Source organism: Oncorhynchus nerka, linkage group LG11, assembly GCF_034236695.1.
Source record: "Oncorhynchus nerka isolate Pitt River linkage group LG11, Oner_Uvic_2.0, whole genome shotgun sequence".
Taxonomy (NCBI): Eukaryota; Metazoa; Chordata; class Actinopteri; order Salmoniformes; family Salmonidae; genus Oncorhynchus; species Oncorhynchus nerka.
This window is the reverse complement of record NC_088406.1, coordinates 43,154,105-43,175,608: the sequence shown is the minus strand read 5'-3', so window position 1 is coordinate 43,175,608 and position 21,504 is coordinate 43,154,105. Positions and strand designations below refer to the sequence as shown.

The window sequence follows — 21,504 nt, the reverse complement described above, 5'->3', positions numbered from 1 at the left end:
GATTGACCCACCCTGCCTGTAATGTTGAAAGCAGTTTGGATTGAGTCTCACTCCCTGTAGATGAGTGTGGTCATGAGAGAGCGTCCTCTCCCATTTCAATGTGTCAACCCAACCGAAAATTTCACACAAGATCGAATGTTCCGTTTGCCATCCATAGCACAATATAGCTTCAATACTTGCAATAAACTTTAAACACATTTACATTTCAAAGTGGATCAATACATGGGTCTTCTGGGACACAATGACATTGCAATATAATCTTAATGTGTACATTTCGAGGGAAATGCCAAGATGCAAATGACCCATGGTCCAGAATTGTGCCTACGTCTGTCTGTCTGTCCGTCCGTCCGTCCGTACAGGGCGTCTGTGTTAGTATGTAGTGGAAGGAGGGCTGGGAAACCCAGCAAGCAAGTTATTTTATTAGACCATTGATCCTAGCTTCAGCTAGGACTGTTTGCCTCTATCAAAACCCTATTAAAAACATTTAAAGAAACAGATTGAATTGTAAAATTCAAAGCACCAATAACACCTCCAAATGAACAAGGTTTGTCAATATGCCATGTATTATGTGTCTAAGTGAGGGTTTTCTTATGCAACGTTTAATTATGTAAATTCTGCACATCTTCTGTTTTTCTCTAAACTGTGAGCAAGAGTGAATATAGACAAAGCAGACAGAAGTAAGTCTTTGGGTATAGCAGCCTGGTCTCATAGACTAGACGTAACATAATATGCTAGCTTTTGTCACAGAAACATTTCAATGCACTGTACAGATGCAGGATCTTAATTTGAGCATATTTGCTACAGCAGGAAGGTAATCCTGCAGCAAAAGGAAATGTAAATTATTATGTGGATTAGAATTCATCAACATTGTTGTGGGGGTTGATACATTTTTCATAAGAGAAAATTAAGTCTGAAATTTAAAAGTGGAAATTGCACTAAAAGTTTTACATTTACTACTTTCAGGAAGGTTCTCCTGCAACTGGGTGATCAAATAAACATCCTTCATATGTATGCATTCGGTACTTACAAATGTCAATAACAGAGTTGACTTGACTTGTTCCAATGTAGTGTCCAACTTGTTGATATACTTATCTACAGTATGTGTTGAACAGCGTAGTACATAACTACTATCTGTTTACAATGCCTGAGCAAAACCTGCAAAATTCATAACATATACTGTATATATATTTTACATCCATCTTCTGGTTCCAGTATATACTCAGTGGTTACTCAAGTAAAAGTGAAAGTCACCCGGTAAAATACTACTTCAATAAAAGTCTAAAAGTATTTGGTTCTAAATATACTTTAGTATCAAAAGTAAATGTAATTGCTAAAATATACTTAAGTATCAAAAGTAAAAGTATAAATAATTTGAAATTCTTTATATTAATCCAAGCAGACGGTACCAATTTCTTGTTTTTAAAATGTACGGATAGCCAGCCAAATTATGTATTTGGGTTTAGTGTCCAGATCAGAGGCAGTAGGGATGAGCATTCAAAATGTAACGAGTACTTTTGGGTGTCATGGAAAATGTATGGAGTAAAAAGTACATTATTTCCTTTAGGAATGTAGTGAAGTAAATGTCAAAGTTGTCAAAAATATAAATAGTAAGGTACAGATACCCACAAAAACTACTTAAGTAGTACTTTAAAGTATTTTTACTTAAGTACTTTACACCACTGTATACACTGAGTGTTCAAAACATTAGCAACACCTTCCTAATATTGAGTTACACTCCCGTTTGCCCTCAGAGCAGCCTCAATTCGTCAGGGCATGGACTCTACAGGGTGTGTAAAGCTTTCCACAGGGAAGCTGGCACATGTTGACTCCAATGCTTCCCATAGTTGTATCACTGGATGTCCTTTGGGTCGTGATACACACGGGAAACTGTCAACCTACTACCATACCCCGTTCAAAGGCACTTAAATCTTTTGTCTTGCCCATTCCCTCTCTGAATGGCACACAATCCACGTCTCAATTGTCTCAAGGCTTACAAATTCTTATTTAACCTGCCTCCTCCCCATCATCTACACTGAATGAAGTGAATTTAACAGGTGACATCAATAAGAGGTCATAACTTTCATCTGGATTCACCTGGTCAGTCTATGTCATGGAAAGAGCAGGTGTTCCTAATGTTTAGTACACTTAGTGTATATATATTTTACATACATCATCTGTTTTATAGGAGAACTTTGCAATGCCAGAACGATATGGAGTCTAATTGGCAAATGCTATTCAAAAGGGATGTGCTGGAATTGGATGGAGTCATTGCAGTTGTGTTTAAACCATACAACTGCAGTCTATTCAATTCTCTCATGCATTACGATATCATGTCTCTCTGTCTGTCCCACACCAGGATGTCCGTCCTCTGAAAGCAGGGAGATGCCAGTTTTACACAAGTGGAAATAGCTACATCTATGAGAATTACTATGCCTCTGTAAGTACAACTGCAGGCATAGCAATATGACTTACTGTGTTAGCTATCCTGTCCAATTCTGAAAATATGTGTAGTACATACTGTCTGGCAGGGGGAACATACATTTTAAGGGAGGGGTCTATCACCTTTGACTAATCTCTGCTTGTACTGTGCCTGTCACTCAATACTGTTGATTAGAGTGTCTGCCTCCTCTTGCAGGTGCCGTGCCAGGGTCTCACGGAGTCATGTACTATGAAGGTACGCAGTGGGACCTGCTACTGCTGCGACCTTTATGACTGTGCCAAGTGAGTCAAAGATGCACATACATTAAAGATCCATCATGTAGCTTTGTGTACGACCCAACAGATTTCTCATTGAAAGCAAGTCTGATAAGCCCGCAGATCCAACCGGTAATAATCTAACTAACTTTAATCATCTAACTAAAATAACTTTATATACAGTATATGTGGTAACTCACCCCTCACATCATCAATGTGTAGAACCCACCCACCCGTGTGATGCTTGGAAGGCATTTTGTGCCAGAATGCTCTTCACACATTAGCTATCACGATGATTCTGCCCTATTTAAGCTGAAGTAGGCTCAAACTAGCACAAATGAGGGTTTAGTCAGGAATAGCCAGGTTGAATGGTGTACAGACCAACTCATCTCACTTCCCATGCCCTCATGAGCCATCATTCACTGCTCCTTCACTCCACGCTCAATCACACCACGCTGCTCGTTGGTAAGCGAATGCTCCTACTACCTGTCTTTCTTTAACTTGTTGACCGGTGTTTTGGCTCACTGCTCTGCAATTTACTGCTTGCTTCTACAGCACCAAGTTGGTAATCTCCGGCTCGTATAGTGTATGTGCAGGCAGGATCCATACAGTGAGAAAGTCCTCTGCTTTCTCTCTGCCGTACATTCCTGCAGTCAGCATGCCAATTGCACGCTCCCTCAAAATGTAGACATCTGTGGCATTGTGTTGTATGACAAAACTGCACATTTAAGAGTGGCCTTTTATTGTCCCCAGCAGGCCAGCATCCCGGAGTTGCTTAATCACTGTTGATGTTGAGACTGGTGTTTTGCGGGTACTATTTAATGAAGCTGCCAGTTGAGGACTTGTAAGGCGTCTGTTTCTCAAACTAGACACTCTAATGTACTTGTCCTCTTGCTCAGTTGTGCACCGAGGCCTCCCACTCCTCTTTCTATTCTGGCTAGAGCCAGTTTGAGCTGTTATGTGAAGGGAGTAGTACACAGCGTTGTACCAGATCTTCAGTTTCTTGGCAATTTCTCGCATGGAATAGCCTTCATTTCCCAGAACAAGAATAGACTGACGAGTTTCAGAAGAAAGTGCTTTGTTTCTGTCCATTTTGAGCCTGTAGTCGAACCCACAAATGCTGTTATTCCAGATACTCAACTAGTCTAAAGAAGGCCCGTTTTATTGCTTCTTTAATCAGAAACAACCGTTTTCAGCTGCGCTAACATAATTGCAAAAGGGTTTTCTAATGATCAATTAGCCTTTTAAAATGATAAACTTGGATTAGCTAACACAACGTGCCATTGGAATACAGGAGTGATGGTTGCTGATAATGGGCCTCTGTACGCCTATGTAGATATTCCATAAAAATTCTGCCATTTCCAGCTACAATAGTGATTTACAACATTAACAGTCTACACTGTATTTCTGATCAATTTGATGTTATTTTAATGGACAAAAAATTTGCTTATCTTAATTTAAAAAAATGACATTTCTAAGTGACCCCAGACCTTTGAAAGGTAGTGTATATTGGGAGTAGTGCCTTTCCTCAGCCACAGTGTGTTTTATGTACAAAAGTACTCTCTCACAGCTCGATGAAACCTTCACTCTTGCGCAGACATTTAGAAACAAAACATGCCAATTTGAAAAAGAAGCCACGGGAGTTTTTTGAGCGAGAATTAAGACGACTTTCGAGTAGTAAGACATGTATAAAAGCAACAGATACCATTAATAAGAAGGGGCTAGAAGCATCTTATATGGTGAGCTACCGAGTGGCTAGGACAGGCAAGCCCCATAATATAGTGGAGGACTTCATTCTTCCTGCTGCCATGGATATGGCTGGGACAATGCTGGGGGAAAAGGCCCCCAAAACTATACAGACAATTCCTTCATCAAAAAACACTGTTTCACGACACGTCATTGACATGTCAGGAGATCTACTATCCCAATAGTGCAAAAGTTGACCTATTTTGTACAATAAATAAATATTCCAAACATAGTCTGGGACAGTTGTGGGATGCGATAGATCCCAAATTAATACAACCACTAGCATAAAAAAAAAGTGAGCAATGTGGCTGACGCAACAGATCAGAACGTTTAGCTTAAAATGTTGATAAACTGTTAGTCTATTCCTTCAAATTATAAGCGCAGCAATGTGCATATGGCAGTAGGCTATAAGCGCCAATATTCCAAAATGCAATCAATTAGTGGGAAAACACCATCTCAAAAGTGACTGCAAACGTGACTATGCATGTAATGTGTTTATTATAAAGGTGCATTTTTATGGTGAAAATGATCTTCCCCAAACTTGAAACTCACACACTGACTGTGTATGCCAGTTAGGCTCTACACCTGTTGTAAACCAGTTTCATGTGCTTAATGTTAAGACGTTATTTGGCCACTTTAGCTGCGATACAAACCTTATAAAAACATATAGGTATATGGGCTAGACTACATGAGGTGTGATACTAACCTTATCAAAACATATAGGTATATGGGCTAGACTACATGAGGTGTGATACTAACCTTATTAAAACATATAGGTATATGGGCTAGACTACATGAGGTGTGATACAAACCTTATTAAAACATATAGGTATATGGGCTAGACTACATGAGGTGTGATACAAACCTTATTAAAACATATAGGTATATGGGCTAGACTACATGAGGTGTGATACTAACCTTATTAAAACATATAGGTATATGGGCTAGGCTACATGAGGTGTGATACAAACCTTATTAAAACATATAGGTATATGGGCTAGACTACATGAGGTGTGATACAAACCTTATTAAAACATATAGGTATATGGGCTAGACTACATGAGGTGTGATACTAACCTTATAAAAACATATAGGTATATGGGCTAGGCTACATGAGGTGTGATACTAACCTTATTAAAACATATACAGTGCCTTGCGAAAGTATTCGGCCCCCTTGAACTTTGCGACCTTTTGCCACATTTCAGGCTTCAAACATAAAGATATAAAACTGTATTTTTTTGTGAAGAATCAACAACAAGTGGGACACAATCATGAAGTGGAACGACATTTATTGGATATTTCAAACTTTTTTAACAAATCAAAAACTGAAAAATTGGGCGTGCAAAATTATTCAGCCCCCTTAAGTTAATACTTTGTAGCGCCACCTTTTGCTGCGATTACAGCTGTAAGTCGCTTGGGGTATGTCTCTATCAGTTTTGCACATCGAGAGACTGAAATTTTTTCCCATTCCTCTTTGCAAAACAGCTCGAGCTCAGTGAGGTTGGATGGAGAGCATTTGTGAACAGCAGTTTTCAGTTCTTTCCACAGATTCTCGATTGGATTCAGGTCTGGACTTTGACTTGGCCATTCTAACACCTGGATATGTTTATTTTTGAACCATTCCATTGTAGATTTTGCTTTATGTTTTGGATCATTGTCTTATTGGAAGACAAATCTCTGTCCCAGTCTCAGGTCTTTTGCAGACTCCATCAGGTTTTCTTCCAGAATGGTCCTGTATTTGGCTCCATCCATCTTCCCATCAATTTTAACCATCTTCCCTGTCCCTGCTGAAGAAAAGCAGGCCCAAACCATGATGCTGCCACCACCATGTTTGACAGTGGGGATGGTGTGTTCAGGGTGATGAGCTGTGTTGCTTTTATGCCAAACATAACGTTTTACATTGTTGCCAAAAAGTTCAATTTTGGTTTAATCTGACCAGAGCACCTTCTTCCACATGTTTGGTGTGTCTCCCAGGTGGCTTGTGGCAAACTTTAAACAACACTTTTTATGGATATCTGAAATGGCTTTCTTCTTGCCACTCTTCCATAAAGGCCAGATTTGTGCAATATACGACTGATTGTTGTCCTATGGACAGAGTCTCCCACCTCAGCTGTAGATCTCTGCAGTTCATCCAGAGTGATCATGGGCCTCTTGGCTGCATCTCTGATCAGTCTTCTCCTTGTATGAGCTGAAAGTTTAGAGGGACGGCCAGGTCTTGGTAGATTTGCAGTGGTCTGATACTCCTTCCATTTCAATATTATCACTTGCACAGTGCTCCTTGGGATGTTTAAAGCTTGGGAAATCTTTTTGTATCCAAATCCAGTTCTTCATGATGCTCTCTGCGCTTTTAACGGACCTCTGAGACTATCACAGTGCAGGTGCATTTATACGGAGACTTGATTACACACAGGTGGATTGTATTTATCATCATTAGTCATTTAGGTCAACATTGGATCATTCAGAGATCCTCACTGAACTTCTGGAGAGAGTTTGCTGCACTGAAAGTAAAGGGGCTGAATAATTTTTCAGTTTTTGATTTGTTAAAAAAGTTTGAAATATCCAATAAATGTCGTTCCACTTCATGATTGTGTCCCACTTGTTGTTGATTCTTCACAAAAAAATACAGTTGTATATCTTTATGTTTGAAGCCTGAAATGTGGCAAAAGGACGCAAAGTTCAAGGGGGCCGAATACTTTCGCAAGGCACTGTAGGTATATGGGCTAGACTACATGAGGTGTGCGACTATGATTTGAAAAAATTGGGGAAAAAAGGCATGCGTTGTTTCTTGCCTTACTGCACACTAGCTGGGCATCATTCACAAGTGATAGGCTAATATTGTCAGCCTTCAGACTGTTCTTGATTTAATCTTGTTTTTACATATACTAAATAATATATGTGTGAAATTTGTTTTGATTTAGAATGGGCCATTACTATGCACCTGTCTCGAAACAGGGGCAGAGGCAAAAATACATGTCATCTATGCACTTAAAAAGCGAATGGAGGACGCTTTTCCCGTGGTTCATTTTTCATTCCAGCCAGGTAGGCTATACTCCTGTTGTAAAGAGAAGCAATTTGTTTAATATTAGGAAGTTGAGAAATAAATATAGTAGGTCTAGCTGATAGAAAGCTGATGGGATCCACCTCTTTTTAATAGAGACCATCACTCTGTTTTCTCACGCAATTGCATAGCCTATAGAAATGTTGCGCAACATGAGCTCATGGGCTCTCATGAAGTGTGATTAGATTCTCAAATACATTTGCATTGATGTCAGAGTGATTAGAGGGACAATAGAGTCCAGTTAACAAGTTTGGTAGCAGTTAGCAAGTTCGGTAGGCCACTAATAACCATCAGCAGCATCAGAGCTTGGAGAAGTCGAATTACCGTGTCTAAACGGTCACATGGAATTTGACTGCCGTCATGACTCGTGAACGCCAGTGTGGCGGTAATATGTCACCGTAACAGCACTAGTTGGGCCTCTTTGTGTGTAAGGAGAGAGCAACATTTTCATGTGTTTATCTACAAAAGCACTCATGCAGAGACTTCTTATGTATCTATCATCATTAATTCAATTTAGACTTACAAATGACCAAACCAGGCTTGAATAACACTGGAGGCCCCTTCGGTCTCCACAGAGTTGGGGAAAGCTGATTTTAGTTTTTGTTGTGCCGTTTATGTGGATGCTCTGGGACCTCATTTATAAAACGGACTTACAATCCATTTTGATCTTAACTATGACTTATGCAGAAAACCACATATAAGTAGTTATTTATGAAACCTTACTTTGACGTGGAAATGATCTTATCTCTATGCTAAGTCTAGACTTGATGTAGGTGATTTTCCTTCTGGTTATGTATGCCGATTATTTTTATCCCTTGCAGTTTAAGGTCAGAGCATTTCTTTTTCACATCAGCCACAGTTCTGTCTTGCTGCCCCACCTCGTTCACTGCAGCGGCGTCCCACTCCCAAGCTACCTGTTTGGCTTTGTTTGTCAACCCACTATTTAGTCCACCGAATAATACGTGTAGGCAACACTGGGCTTGATTCTTCAATCTCCTCTACCATCTCCGTGATCTCGACTTCCAAAAAGTCTGCTTTTCTCTTTCGGTCCATGGCTATTCCTGACTAAACCCTCATTTGTGCTAGCATTCTATAAGGGGAAATCGCTGATTGTAAGGCACGTTCAGGTGCCGTCAATTCAAAGTTAATTTGAGATTTATAGATCACAGGTGCGTAAGTTACAAATGGGATTCTTAGAAGCTGCGCAAGCAAGGTTTTTTATGCTCAGTATGTTTTATGAATCCAACGTAAGCACACAGTCGGAAATGATTTTACGACTAACTTCAAGTATAAATCTGAGAACATTTTTATAAACGAGGCCACTGGTCTCACTTGGTGCGTTCAGAGTAATGACCTCTATGTTGATGAATGTGTCTTTTTCTTAATATGTTTTGTAATTTTGTATATTGTATCTGAAAAAGAGACCCTCGTCGCAGTTTGACTTCCCTGTCAAAATAAAGGTTAAATAAAAAACAATGGTCTGCGAGAACTCCTGGTCCTGCCCAACTCATTTCATACTAGCTTAATAGTATAGCTTTATAAAGTAGCCTAATGTTATTCTATGAATGGCATATTAATAGCATAAATATAATAATATTGTTAAAGGATTTGTTGTTAGTGACATTCTGTTGTCCTGTCTTGTAGTGGGGGCTACATGAACAACTACTATGAGTTTGTGGGTGTGCAGAGCTGCGGGGACGTGCTGTCCCTGTACGTGTTGATCTGGGTGCTGACCAGCCTCAACCTGGTGGCCTTCTTCCTGGGTATCCTGACCACTGCTGTGCTGGGAAGCATCAAGGACCAGGTGAGAGAGACAGGCTGTGGCTAAAATTGCACGCAAATGTACTTTTGCAATGCTTAAAGGTTTGTGGTGTACTAAATCAGTACTTGCAGTTAAATCATATCCAGATTTTATTCCATATTGTATTAGACCTGGAGAAAGGGGATTGGGAAAAATAATCAAAATCAGGTGGCATTCTCTTGCCCTGCAGGTCTGCTCCTGCCCATTCCAAACATTCTTCTCAGTAGCCCACAGGTGTGTGGCAACAGCTCATAATGAGCGGTGTTGGGTGCGGGACACGGCCCGCCTGTAGTGGAGCTCTCCACTGCAGTGGAGCTGAACCATCAGCGCCTTTCTCCTGCACTGGCTAACTGTAGCTGTCCATGGTTCTGAAATACTTTGCCATGTTATTTATATGGGTACATTCCTCGGGCTCACAGGTTAATATTGGGCTTGATTCAATTCGTAGCACTGAAGGTCTGAGCTGCTAGCGCGATTGAAATTTCAAGATAATTTTCGATTGAGCCGACATACTGTAATAAGCGTTTACCATAAATGCAGTACGCGGGAACATTGCCTTTAAATTTCTATCGCGCTGCAGCGCAGGTCTTCAGCTCTACGGATTGAATCAAGGGTATACTGTGTTATTCATTATAGGGACATTTTAGGGAAATTACACTCCAAATTCAAAGTTTCTCAGATGTTTTCAGGTTGTGTAGATCCAGCTACAGTGGGGCAAAAAAGTATTTAGTCAGCCACCAATTGTGCAAGTTCTCCCACTTAAAAAGATGAGAGGCCTGTAATTTTCATCATAGGTACCCTTCAACTATGACAGACAAAATGAGAAAAACATATCCAGAAAATGACATTGTAGGATGTTTAATTAATTAATTTGCAAATTAGGGTGGAAAATAAGTATTTGGTCACCTACAAACAAGCAAGATTTCTGGCTCTCACAGACCTGTAACTTCTTCTTTAAGAGGCTCCTCTGTCCTCCACTCATTACCTGTATTAATGGCACCTGTTTGAACTTGTTATCAGTATAAAATACCCCTGTCCACAACCTCAAACAGTCACACTCCAAACTCCACTATGGCCAAGACCAAAGAGCTGTCAAAGGACACCAGAAACAAAATTGTAGACCTGCACCAGGCTGGGAAGACTGAATCTGCAATAGGTAAGCAGCTTGGTTTGAATAAATCAACTGTGGGAGCAATTATTAGGAAATGGAAGACATACAAGACCACTGATAATCTCCCTCGATCTGGGGCTCCATGCCAGATCTCACACCGTGGGGTCAAAATGATCACAAGAACGGTGAGCAAAAATCCCAGAACCACACAGGGGGACCTAGTGAATGACCTGCAGAGAGCTGGGACCAAAGTAACAAAGCCTACCATCAGTAACACACTACGCTGCCAGGGACTCAAATCCTGCAGTGCCAGACGTGTCCCCCTGCTTAAGCCAGTACATGTCCAGGCCCGTCTGAAGTTTGCTAGAGAGCATTTGGATGATCCAGAAGAAGATTGGGAGAATGTCATATGGTCAGATGAAACCAAAATATAACTTTTTGGTAAAAACTCAACTCGTTGTGTTTGGAGGACAAAGAATGCTGAGTTGCATCCAAAGAACACCATACCTACTGTGAAGCATGGGGGTGGAAACATCATGCTTTGGGGCTGTTTTTCTGCAAAGGGACCAGGACGACTGATCTGTGTAAAGGAAAGAATGAATGGGGCCATGTATCGTGAGATTTTGAGTGAAAACCTCCTTCCATCAGCAAGGGCATTGAAGATGAAACGTGGCTGGGTCTTTCAGCATGACAATGATCCCAAACACACCACCCGGCAACGAAGGAGTGGCTTCGTAAGAAGCATTTCAAGGTCCTGGAGTGGCCTAGCCAGTCTCCAGATCTCAACCCCATAGAAAATCTTTGGAGGGAGTTGAAAGTCTGTGTTGCCCATTAACAGCCACAAAACATCACTGCCCTAGAGGAGATCTGCATTGAGTTATGGGTCAAAATACCAGCAACAGTGTGTGAAAACCTTGTGAAGACTTACAGAAAACGTTTGACCTCTGTCATTGCCAACAAAGGGTATATAACAAAGTATTGAGGTAAACCTTTGTTATTGACCAAATACTTATTTTCCACCATAATTTGCAAATAAATTCATAAAAAATCCTACAATGTGATTTTCTGGATTTTTTTTTCTCATTTTGTCTGTCATAGTTGAAGTGTACCTATGATGAAAATTATAGGCCTCTCTCATCTTTTTAAGTGGGAGAACTTGCACATTTGGTGGCTGACTAAATACTTTTTTGCCCCACTGTATGTGCCTCCTCAACCTCAAATGAATGGAAAACATAAGCACAACAAATCTGGAAGTTACATTTATTTATTTTAATTTTATTTAACCTTTATTTAACTAGGCAAGTCAGTTAGAATAAATTCTTATTTCCAATGACGACTTAAACTGGACGACGCTGGGCCAATTGTGTGCTGTCCTATGGGACTCCCAGTCACGTCCGGTTGTGATACAGCCTGGAATCTAACCAGGGTCTGTAGTGACGCCTCTAGCACTGAGAGGCAGTGCCTTAGACTGCTGCGCCACTCGGGAGCCCAGAGTGCTTATCTTTTCCATTTGATCGAGACGAATCTACAAAAGAGATGACCTGGGACATGGACTTATCCCAGTAGAAGACCTCTGAGATCTGAAAACACAACTCACTAAGTGCTTTATGTGTTTGAAGCCCTATTCCCTATTATAGTGCACAACTTTTGACTCGAGCGATGAAGGATCTAGAGTATCGGTTCCTTTAAGTGAGTGGAGGCAAATTGCATAACTGTTGCTTGATTGCACCTATAGTGCTATTGATGAGACTGGTGTTGATACAGTAGAGTACAGTGAGTCCATACAAGGTGTACCGTGTTCCAGAGGAGTGGAGGTGAAGCCTCCGTTGAGGACAAACACAGCAAGAGATAGTTGTGGAGAGTAGCAGAGGTATCAAATTACAGACAATCTCCCAGATGATGTATCAGGAGGACTCCTATGGACATATGGTGTCAAGATGGAACAGTGTGAGCCGGTAGGGGTGTGGGCCGGGAAGCTGTTAAACTTTACAAGACCTTCTGCTATCATTGTTCTTCTGCTATGAAATCGTCCAAATACTGTCAGTGTTGTTTTTAGCCTGCCTGGAGTGCCAGATGTGCAGGGTTTACAGTTTTGGAACTATTTTATCGGTCCATTAAGCCAGGCATGCTCAATCAAGCACAGATCAAGTATTTACAATCTTTTTTGAACCCAGGTCTGTCTGCTATCATATCCGAGGAAATCTTTGAAGGAGTGGATGGGGGTTGGGAAAGACATATTCATATCTTTCTGATGATCAAATCGAATACAAAAGTGTGTCTTTTAGTTTCCCGGCAATCCAGATTAGAAATGTCATGACTCACTTAAGAGGAAAGAAAGATATCTCTCTGGCGATCATCCTATGTTAAATGTCCCCAGTAGAACCAGAACAGCTAACCGGCCCTGATTGAATTAGAAGAAGGAGCTTATGTTCTGTGTTGTGGCACGATAGAGCTGGGAGACACAGCAGGGCATAGCCCAGGAAGACACACATCAACGTCAGAGATAATTGTTTCTTGGAAATCTGAGCTCTCCCCTTCCACCCCAGGATCCCCCAACCCTTCCTGTCTTATCCAAATAACACGGCATCACTATAAATCTCTCTCCCCACCACTTCTGGTTGATGAGCAGCGTGTCAGGGTGTGTGTGTGTGTGAACAAGCGGTTGTTTGTGCGTTTGTGTTGGGGGGGAGGGGTTCATCCATGTGGCAGACTGCTGATGCCAGACCAGGTGACAACATCATTTCAGATATCCTGTGTATTTCAGAATACACACAAGAGGATCACAACACATTTCACAACATTCCAAAATGTGTTTGTGTGTGTCTCTCTTTGTGTATGTGTTTGACAGAGGAGCAGCTCAGTGACCCTGCTGTCATCTCATCTCTCAGAGGGTGGATGTCTTTCCTCCCCCACTGCCCCCCTGCTGATGGACAACACCAACAAAGGACACCAACACCTCTACCCGGTCAGTCACATACACACACACACACACTCGTAATTCTGTTTGCTCACACCCTCCACTCCTGTTAGTATTGGAACAGATAAGAGCAAAACCCACTGGGTAAGTGTCAAAGCAAACATCTCTCACAGATATTGAACACATAAAAAAACTACATCCACATGAATTGCATGATAAACACACCATGAAACCTATTTATTGCAAAACACAACGATAAAATTGCTGCTTCCACTGAATCTTCAGTGTTGAAGTGACTTTTACTGTAAAACGTGTGTCCCTATCCCTAACCCTGCTTGCCTACCCACACAGGTAAGGCTCATGACACACAGTTGCTGTTTCCATATAATGAATCGGACCCATTTCTCTGCTATGATTTTACTAGATCAATTAAGCCCAAGACTGAAGCGGAGGTTGTAGAAATAAATCATTGCCATCCTGGATAAACCTTGTATCTCCTTGTAACCTTTTAGTTGTTGTTTTTTCAAGGGAATGACTACTTTCAATGTGTTTAAAAAAAAAACAGAAACAAAAATGTGCAGTGAAAGTTTAATGACTTTAAGACCAATCAAAGTCACTCCAAACACCTTGTGAATATCCGGGACTGTATGGTAATCCATCTGAAAATATATTTAACTAATCAGTTTGTGAAAAGTTTTCTTTTTGGAGATACAGGGCTCTATATTATAATACATCTAATGCAATGGTAGATCTGGCAGTAGCATTATAAGTTTGTGTGTCCGATTGTATTTTTACATTTTCACAATCAGAATGATTGGCGCAGTAGCTAACAGGCTCGAGTTTTGGTAAGTAAACAAGTTGTGGGTGTGTCGAGGCTTGGCCACTCACTGGCCAATCAGAAAGAATAATAATATCCAATATAAAGAAAAAACGGGAATGTCTATTGACTTAACCAATTGCATTACCGCTAAGACCAGCTTTTGGTGAGTCTTAAGTATCACCAGTAGCACTGCTTGAAATTGGCACACCTCAAATATCTCCACTCCTGCCACAGAGCAAGCAAGTTAATATAAGAAGGGTAAAATACCAACGCTGGTGCAAGGGTTGGAAAATAGAGCATGCGAAATTGCCAAAGAGCATGCGTTTGACACTAGCTCCGCCTTAACACCAGCCAAAAATAGAGCCTGCCAAGGTTTTTCCAGGACGCCAAATATGTACAATGCATTTGGAAAGTGTTCAGACCCCTTGACATTTTCCACATTTTGTTACGATACAGCCTTATACTAAAATGGATGAATCCACCCCCCCCCCCCCCCCCCCTCATCGATCTACACACTACCCCATAAGGACAAAGCAAAAACAGATTTTCTGAAATGTTTGCAAATTTATAAAAAAAAAAAGTTTTTTTAAAAATCACATTAGTTTTCAGACCCTTTAATCAGTACTTTGTTGAAGCACCTTTGGCACTGATTACTGCCTCGAGTCATCTTTGGTATGACGCTACAAGCTTGGCACACTTGTATTCTTCTCTGCAGATCTAATTGTATTTGTCACATGCGCCGAATACAACAGGTGTGTAGACCTTATAGTGAAATGCTTACTTACAAGCCCTTTTTATTTGATCCATTTTAGATTAAGGCTGTAACATAACTAAATGTGGAAAAGGTGAAGGGGTCTGAATACTTTCCAAATGCACTATATTTCAACAGCAACTATGTTTCGGTCTTGAGCTCAAGTCGTCCTGTTACTGGTAATTGGTCTTGTAAAACCCTAGGGGAGAGAAAGGAGTGAGATACTGTACATTGGATGGAAACTCACGGATGTTCTGGGAGGACTCCCAGCTCCCTCTTCCCTCCCATATTGTCCTGTTTGCCCTCCCCTCCTCTGCCCACCGTCTGTCCCAGCTTTGCAACTACTGGCTGCTTGAAAGACAGAAAGCATCAAGTAGCCCTAGTAGATCATACCAGGCTCATGCATCCAACAAGAACACTGTCCAACCATTAAACCCCCAGGAAACAAGAACTTGTCTGAGAAACATTAGACCTACCTCCATTTGGAATCTAATCTTTTTATTTGGAACCTTTAAACTTTTTTTTCTTTCTTATCCTTTGTCCACTCAAAGAGGTGATGTTCAAAGCCTGCTGTTTGTAATTATTCCCAACTTTAGTGCAGTTACAAATAGAACAATATTGTTTTTCCCTAAAATTAAGATTAGTTTGATTTGGCATCTATTTATTTGGCATCTATTACGTTTATTTGCTTATCCATTCAAACTGGTCATGGGTTTCAATTCAAAATATTTTTGTAACCATTCTTTACCTAGAAGTAGAGTGTAGTTATAAATTAGCAAATGGAACAATACTGTTTAGCTGAATCCAACTAAGCTTGTGTTTTCTGTTCTGTTCCGTCTTTCAGAGAGCCTCCTTATACTTTGCCCCAGTAGCGGGGAAGGAGTTCCCCCAGAGTGATCCATCAGTATCCCTCCATCCCGACCCCAACCCCCCTCCCTTCGCCCCGCTCTATAACCTGCTGCCCTACAAACCACAGAGCTTTTCTATCTGAATGAACCTCCCTATTCCAGCGTTCCGTTGCCAACTTGTCATACAACTAGGGCCAGGAGTTTCCTCCAGGCACTCCTGGCCCTAGACATGACAGTCACAAGACATCCAGGGGGATCTGTATTTTGGAGTTTATTTTAGAATAGTTGTTGGGTATGGTGTAAAATGTCTGTATATGAAATGTAAATACGTTGAGCTATTTCAAATGATTTGTCAATTCTTTTGGTCTTATGATGTGCATTCTACAAACGAGTGAAAAGGCTCATTATTTAAGACCTTTTGTGAAATGTGTGGTTTGACAAAATACATGTACTTTTTTTATACATCTTAAAATCAACTGTATCTGCTAATAAAGTAATAACAAGTCATGTTAAGTCTTTTTTTCTGATTAAATTAACTAATGGACCGACAGCCATACTGTTCTAGGTTCTTCTGGGCTTCATTAGAGATGCTGCTTGATGTTGCCTGCCTGGCCTCTTCATTGCCGTAAAATTGTTGACCTTTATTTCATTAGGGCCCAAAACTCATTAAGTGATAAGAACTTTGTTCTTTCTTTGAGCCCAATAGGCATAGAGGGGGATGTGTCCGGAAGTATCAAGCCCGTAGCCAATCAATGCATACCTCACAAACTGAAGCTTCTGTGTGTTTTTTCTTCCTTCTTTAGACATGTTGTTTGCAATGTGCTTCCCCTGGTTACAGAAACACAAGGTACAGAGCTGAGACAATTCTCCAAAATTCCCCAAGATGTCCCCTCCAATTGACAGACAGACATACTCACACACATACACCTTTGATTTTAAGGAGCGAAGACAGATTCATAAAACGTTCCACTCGTGAGGGCTAAAAACCAATAAACCCAAAATCCAAATGTAATTTACTTGCACAATTCCACTTGAAACAACTGTGGAAATGTACAAACAGAAGATGGATGGAGTAATTATCTGGGGGTTTTCTTTCCAAATAAAAAAACCTCTTTCCTCACCAGGGTTCAAAGAATTCCGCAGGACAAAAATAAAACACAAGAACATTGGTTTAGACTCCTCCCATTCTCAGGCAACTGTGAAAACCTTGGTTCAAATACTATTTGAAATCTTTCAAATACTTTGAACGTTTGCTTCAGCCTGCCTGGAGTGCCAGGTGGGCAGGTTTTGCACCTTTGCGACTATTCTATTGGTTCCATTGCGCCAGGCAAGCTCAATCAAGCTCAGCTAAAGCATTTGAAATGATTTAAATTTGAATCCAGGTCTGCAACTGGATGTGAGAGCTTCTGTCTGGTAAGAAGATGAGTGCCTTGTGTTTTGGTGTTCATGTCACTCTCATGTCAATGAAGAATATAGAGTAGCTGTTCTCTCCCAGGCGCTTCTGTCTTGCTTTAGTTAGTTTCATAGGCAGTATAAGGTAATACACAGAACTTGCATCTCATCCGTACAGTACATTAAGAAATGGTTCAGGAACTTAGTGTGCGAAAGAATACAATGTTTTTTGACCATCTGGACAGCTTTGGGGGAAATTACAACATATACAGACGTGCTCAAATGTATTGGCACCCAGCCACAAAAAATAAGAATGCACAATTCTCTGAAATAACTTAACTGACAAAAGTAATTGGCATCCAAATCAAATGTATTTATAAAGCCCTTCTTACATCAGCTGATATCTCAAAGTGCTGTACAGAAACCCAGCCTAAAACTCCAAACAGCAAGCAATGCAGCTGTAGAAGCACGGTGGCTAGGAAAAACTCCCTAGAATGGCCAGAACCTAGGAAGAAACCTAGAGAGGAACCAGGCCAGTCCTCTTCTGGCTGTGTCGGGTGGAGATTATAACAGAACATGGCCAAGATGTTCATAGATGGCCAGCAAGGTCAAATAATAACACAGTGGTCTACCATTGTTTATACCATATTTAATAGAAATCAGACGTTGCTTTTTTTTTTACTCAACATAATATTGTAAATAATAAAACATGAAAAGAGCATGGGACCCTTACCCTAATATTTTGTTGCACAACCTTTAAAGGCAATCATTGCAATCAAACGTTTTCTGTAGCTCTCAATGAGACCCCTGCACCTGTTAACAGGTAGTTTGGCCCACTCTTCCTGAGCAAACTGCTCCAGCTGTCCCAGGTTTGATGGGTGCCTTCTCCAGACTGCAAGTTTCAGCTCTTTCCATATATATATATATATATATATATATATATATATATATATATATATAACAGGACTCACAGAAGGCGACTTCAGAATAGTCAAATGTTTTGTTCTTATCCTGTTTTGGGACATTATCCTGTTGGAGGACCATTGACCTGCTACTGAGACAGAGCTTTCTGACACTGGGCAGTACGTTTCTCTAAAGACTATCAAGGCATTCTGGAGATTTATTGTGCTCTGCACAGGTTCAAGGCACCCTGTGCCAGGCACAGCGAAACAGCCCCAGAGCAGAACCGAGCCTCCTCCATGTTTCCCTGTAGGTATGGTGTTCTTTTCTTTGAAAGCTTAATTTTTTCCATCTGTGAACATGGAGCTGATGTGACTTTCCAAAAAACTCCAGTTTTGACTCATCTGTCCAAAGGACATTCTCCCAGAAAGATTGTGGCTTGTCAATATGCATTTTAGCAAATTCCAGTCTGGCTTTGTTTTTCTTTCAAGAGTGGAGTCCTCCTGGGTCTTCTTCCATGGAGGCCACGTTCACTCAAAAAGCGACGAATGGTGCGATCAGAAACTGACGTACCTTCACCTTGTATCTCTTTGGCAGTTATCCTTGGTTATTTTTCTATCATTCGCACTATCCTTCTGTTCAATCTGGGGTTGATTTTCCTCTTGCGGCCGTGCCCAGGGAGGTTGGCTGCAGTTCCATGGACCTTAAACTTCTTAATAATATTTGCAACTGTTGTAACAGGAACATCAAGCTGCTTGGAGATGGTCTTGTAGCCTTTAACCTTTACCATGCTTGTCTATTATTGTCTTTCTGATCTCCTCAGACAAATCTCTCCTTTGCTTTCTCTGGTCCATGTTCAGTGTGATGCACATAATGATACCAAACAGCACAGTGACTACTTTACTCTGGTCCATGTTCAGTGTGGTGCACACAATGATACCAAACAGCACAGTGACTACTTTACTCTGGTCCATGTTCAGTGTGGTGCACACAATGACACCAAACAGCACAGTGACTACTTTACTCTGGTCCATATTCAGTGTGGTGCACACAATGATACCAAACAGCACAGTGACTACTTTACTCTGGTCCATGTTCAGTGTGGTGCACATAATGATACCAAACAGCTCAGTGACTACTTTACTCTGGTCCATGTTCAGTGTGGTGCACACAATGATACCAAACAGCACAGTGACTACTTTACTCTGGTCCATGTTCAGTGTGGTGCACATAATGATACCAAACAGCACAGTGACTACTTTACTCTGGTCCATGTTCAGTGTGGTGCACATAATGATACCAAACAGCTTAGTGACTACTTTACTCTGGTCCATGTTCAGTGTGGTGCACACAATGATACCAAACAGCACAGTGACTACTTTACTCTGGTCCATGTTCAGTGTGGTGCAACACAATGATACCAAACAGCTCAGTGACTACTTTACTCTGGTCCATGTTCAGTGTGGTGCACACAATGATACCAAACAGCACAGTGACTACTTTACTCTGGTCCATGTTCAGTGTGGTGCACACAATGATACCAAACAGCACAGTGACTACTTTACTCTGGTCCATGTTCAGTGTGGTGCACACAATGATACCAAACAGCACAGTGACTACTTTACTCTGGTCCATGTTCAGTGTGGTGCACACAATGATACCAAACAGCACAGTGACTACTTTACTCTGGTCCATGTTCAGTGTGGTGCACATAATGATACCAAACAGCTCAGTGACTACTTTACTCTGGTCCATGTTCAGTGTGGTGCACACAATGATACCAAACAGCACAGTGACTACTTTTCTCTGGTCCATGTTCAGTGTGGTGGACACAATGATACCAAACAGCTCAGTGACTACTTTACTATGGTCCATGTTCAGTGTGGTGCACACAATGATACCAAACAGCACAGTGACTACTTTACTCTGGTCCATGTTCAGTGTGGTGCACACAATGATACCAAACAGCTCAGTGACTACTTTACTCTGGTCCATGTTCAGTGTGGTGCAACACAATGATACCAAACAGCTCAGTGACTACTTTACTCTGGTCCATGTTCAGTGTGGTGCACACAATGATACCAAACAGCACAGTGACTACTTTACTCTGGTCCATGTTCAGTGTGGTGCACACAATGATACCAAACAGCACAGTGACTACTTTACTCTGGTCCATGTTCAGTGTGGTGCAACACAATGATACCAAACAGCACAGAGACTACTTTTCTCCATTTAAATAGGCTGAATGACTGATTACATGATTGGAGACGTGTGTCTGATACTAATTAAAGAAACAAATTCGTTTGAAATATCACTATAATCCAATTATTTATTATATTTTCTAAGGGGTACCAACAAATGTGTCCAGGCCATTTTAGAATGTATTTGTAGAATAAACAGTAATTCATCTCTTTTCACAGCTTATTTGCTTTATTCTATGACATACCAAAGGCATGCAAGTGTACATGATAAAATAGCTTTTAATTTAATCACTTTTCAGGAGGAATTAAGCATCATTGCAATCAGCTGTAAGGGTACCAACCAATTTGAGCATGTCTGTAAAAAATGCAATGCTACTCAAATAGCTATAAAAGGCAGCAAATGCTTTATTGCCATTCGCAGACTTAAGAGTGGACATGGTAATTCAGCTGTACCGTTTAGCTTTACCTCAGAGGGGAATTTTGCTGGAAATGACAGAAACATATGCAGCAAATAAAGTGAAAGAGGCCATGCTGTGGTTTGTGGTAACGTACCAAAGTTTGCCAAAAAAGTTATACAAAACGATCTACACAAAGAAAATGCAATCCTTCTCTTATTCTTCAAATGAACATCCCTCACATGTTAGAGATGCTTCAATACAAATAAAATTACAACTATTAGAAAATACAATATCAATGCACTCTGCAGTAACATGTGTTACAGATGTTACATAGATAGCCATATGAGACAGAGTAAAACGTTGAGAGACAGACAATGGCCAAACAGTAAACAGTGGTTTAAGTGGTCTCATGTAGTCTTATAAGCAGTGCTGTGTAAGAGTGGAATGGTGAAAGAGTAAGAGGAATAGGATCAGTTGTTGTGGGAAGACAGTGTGAATAGGATTTGAAGAGAAAGTATCTGGCCTAGGGTAGTACATTATCTAGGGAGTAGGGTGTCATTTGAGACTCAATTCTCACCTGGCCCGCCCCCTAGGTACACCATGCTCCCTGGTTGGCTCAACACCCTCTTCAGGAGCTCATAGTCCCCATCTGTCAACTTCATGGTTGCCTTGGTTACGCCCATGCCAATCACCAGCTGTTCTGGCCTCACCTTACAGCTGCAGGTACTGACTCTCACCAGAGCAGAGGGCCTGGGGGTAGCTGCGCAACTAGAATAGAGTCCCCCTCAAACGCAGCATCAGTTCCTAGGGCACAGGAAACACTAACAATGGATGAATACAAACTTACCCAGGAGAGATTGTTTTTGC

General features: G+C 41.0%; 1 protein-coding gene across 1 annotated transcript in view; it reads left to right on the top strand.

The window, feature by feature from the left end:
• The window catches only part of LOC115136916 (transmembrane protein 255B), a 30,285-nt gene extending 14,032 nt beyond the window's left edge, over nucleotides 1–16,253 (top strand). The window contains exons 5-9 of the mRNA XM_029672828.2: nucleotides 2,357–2,437; nucleotides 2,636–2,721; nucleotides 9,143–9,302; nucleotides 13,259–13,375; nucleotides 15,743–16,253. Coding sequence (XP_029528688.1) covers nucleotides 2,357–2,437; nucleotides 2,636–2,721; nucleotides 9,143–9,302; nucleotides 13,259–13,375; nucleotides 15,743–15,889 — 591 coding nt within the window. The 3' untranslated portion in view covers nucleotides 15,890–16,253. The remainder of the gene's footprint in view (nucleotides 1–2,356; nucleotides 2,438–2,635; nucleotides 2,722–9,142; nucleotides 9,303–13,258; nucleotides 13,376–15,742) is intronic.
• The last annotated feature ends 5,251 nt before the right edge of the window (nucleotides 16,254–21,504 follow it).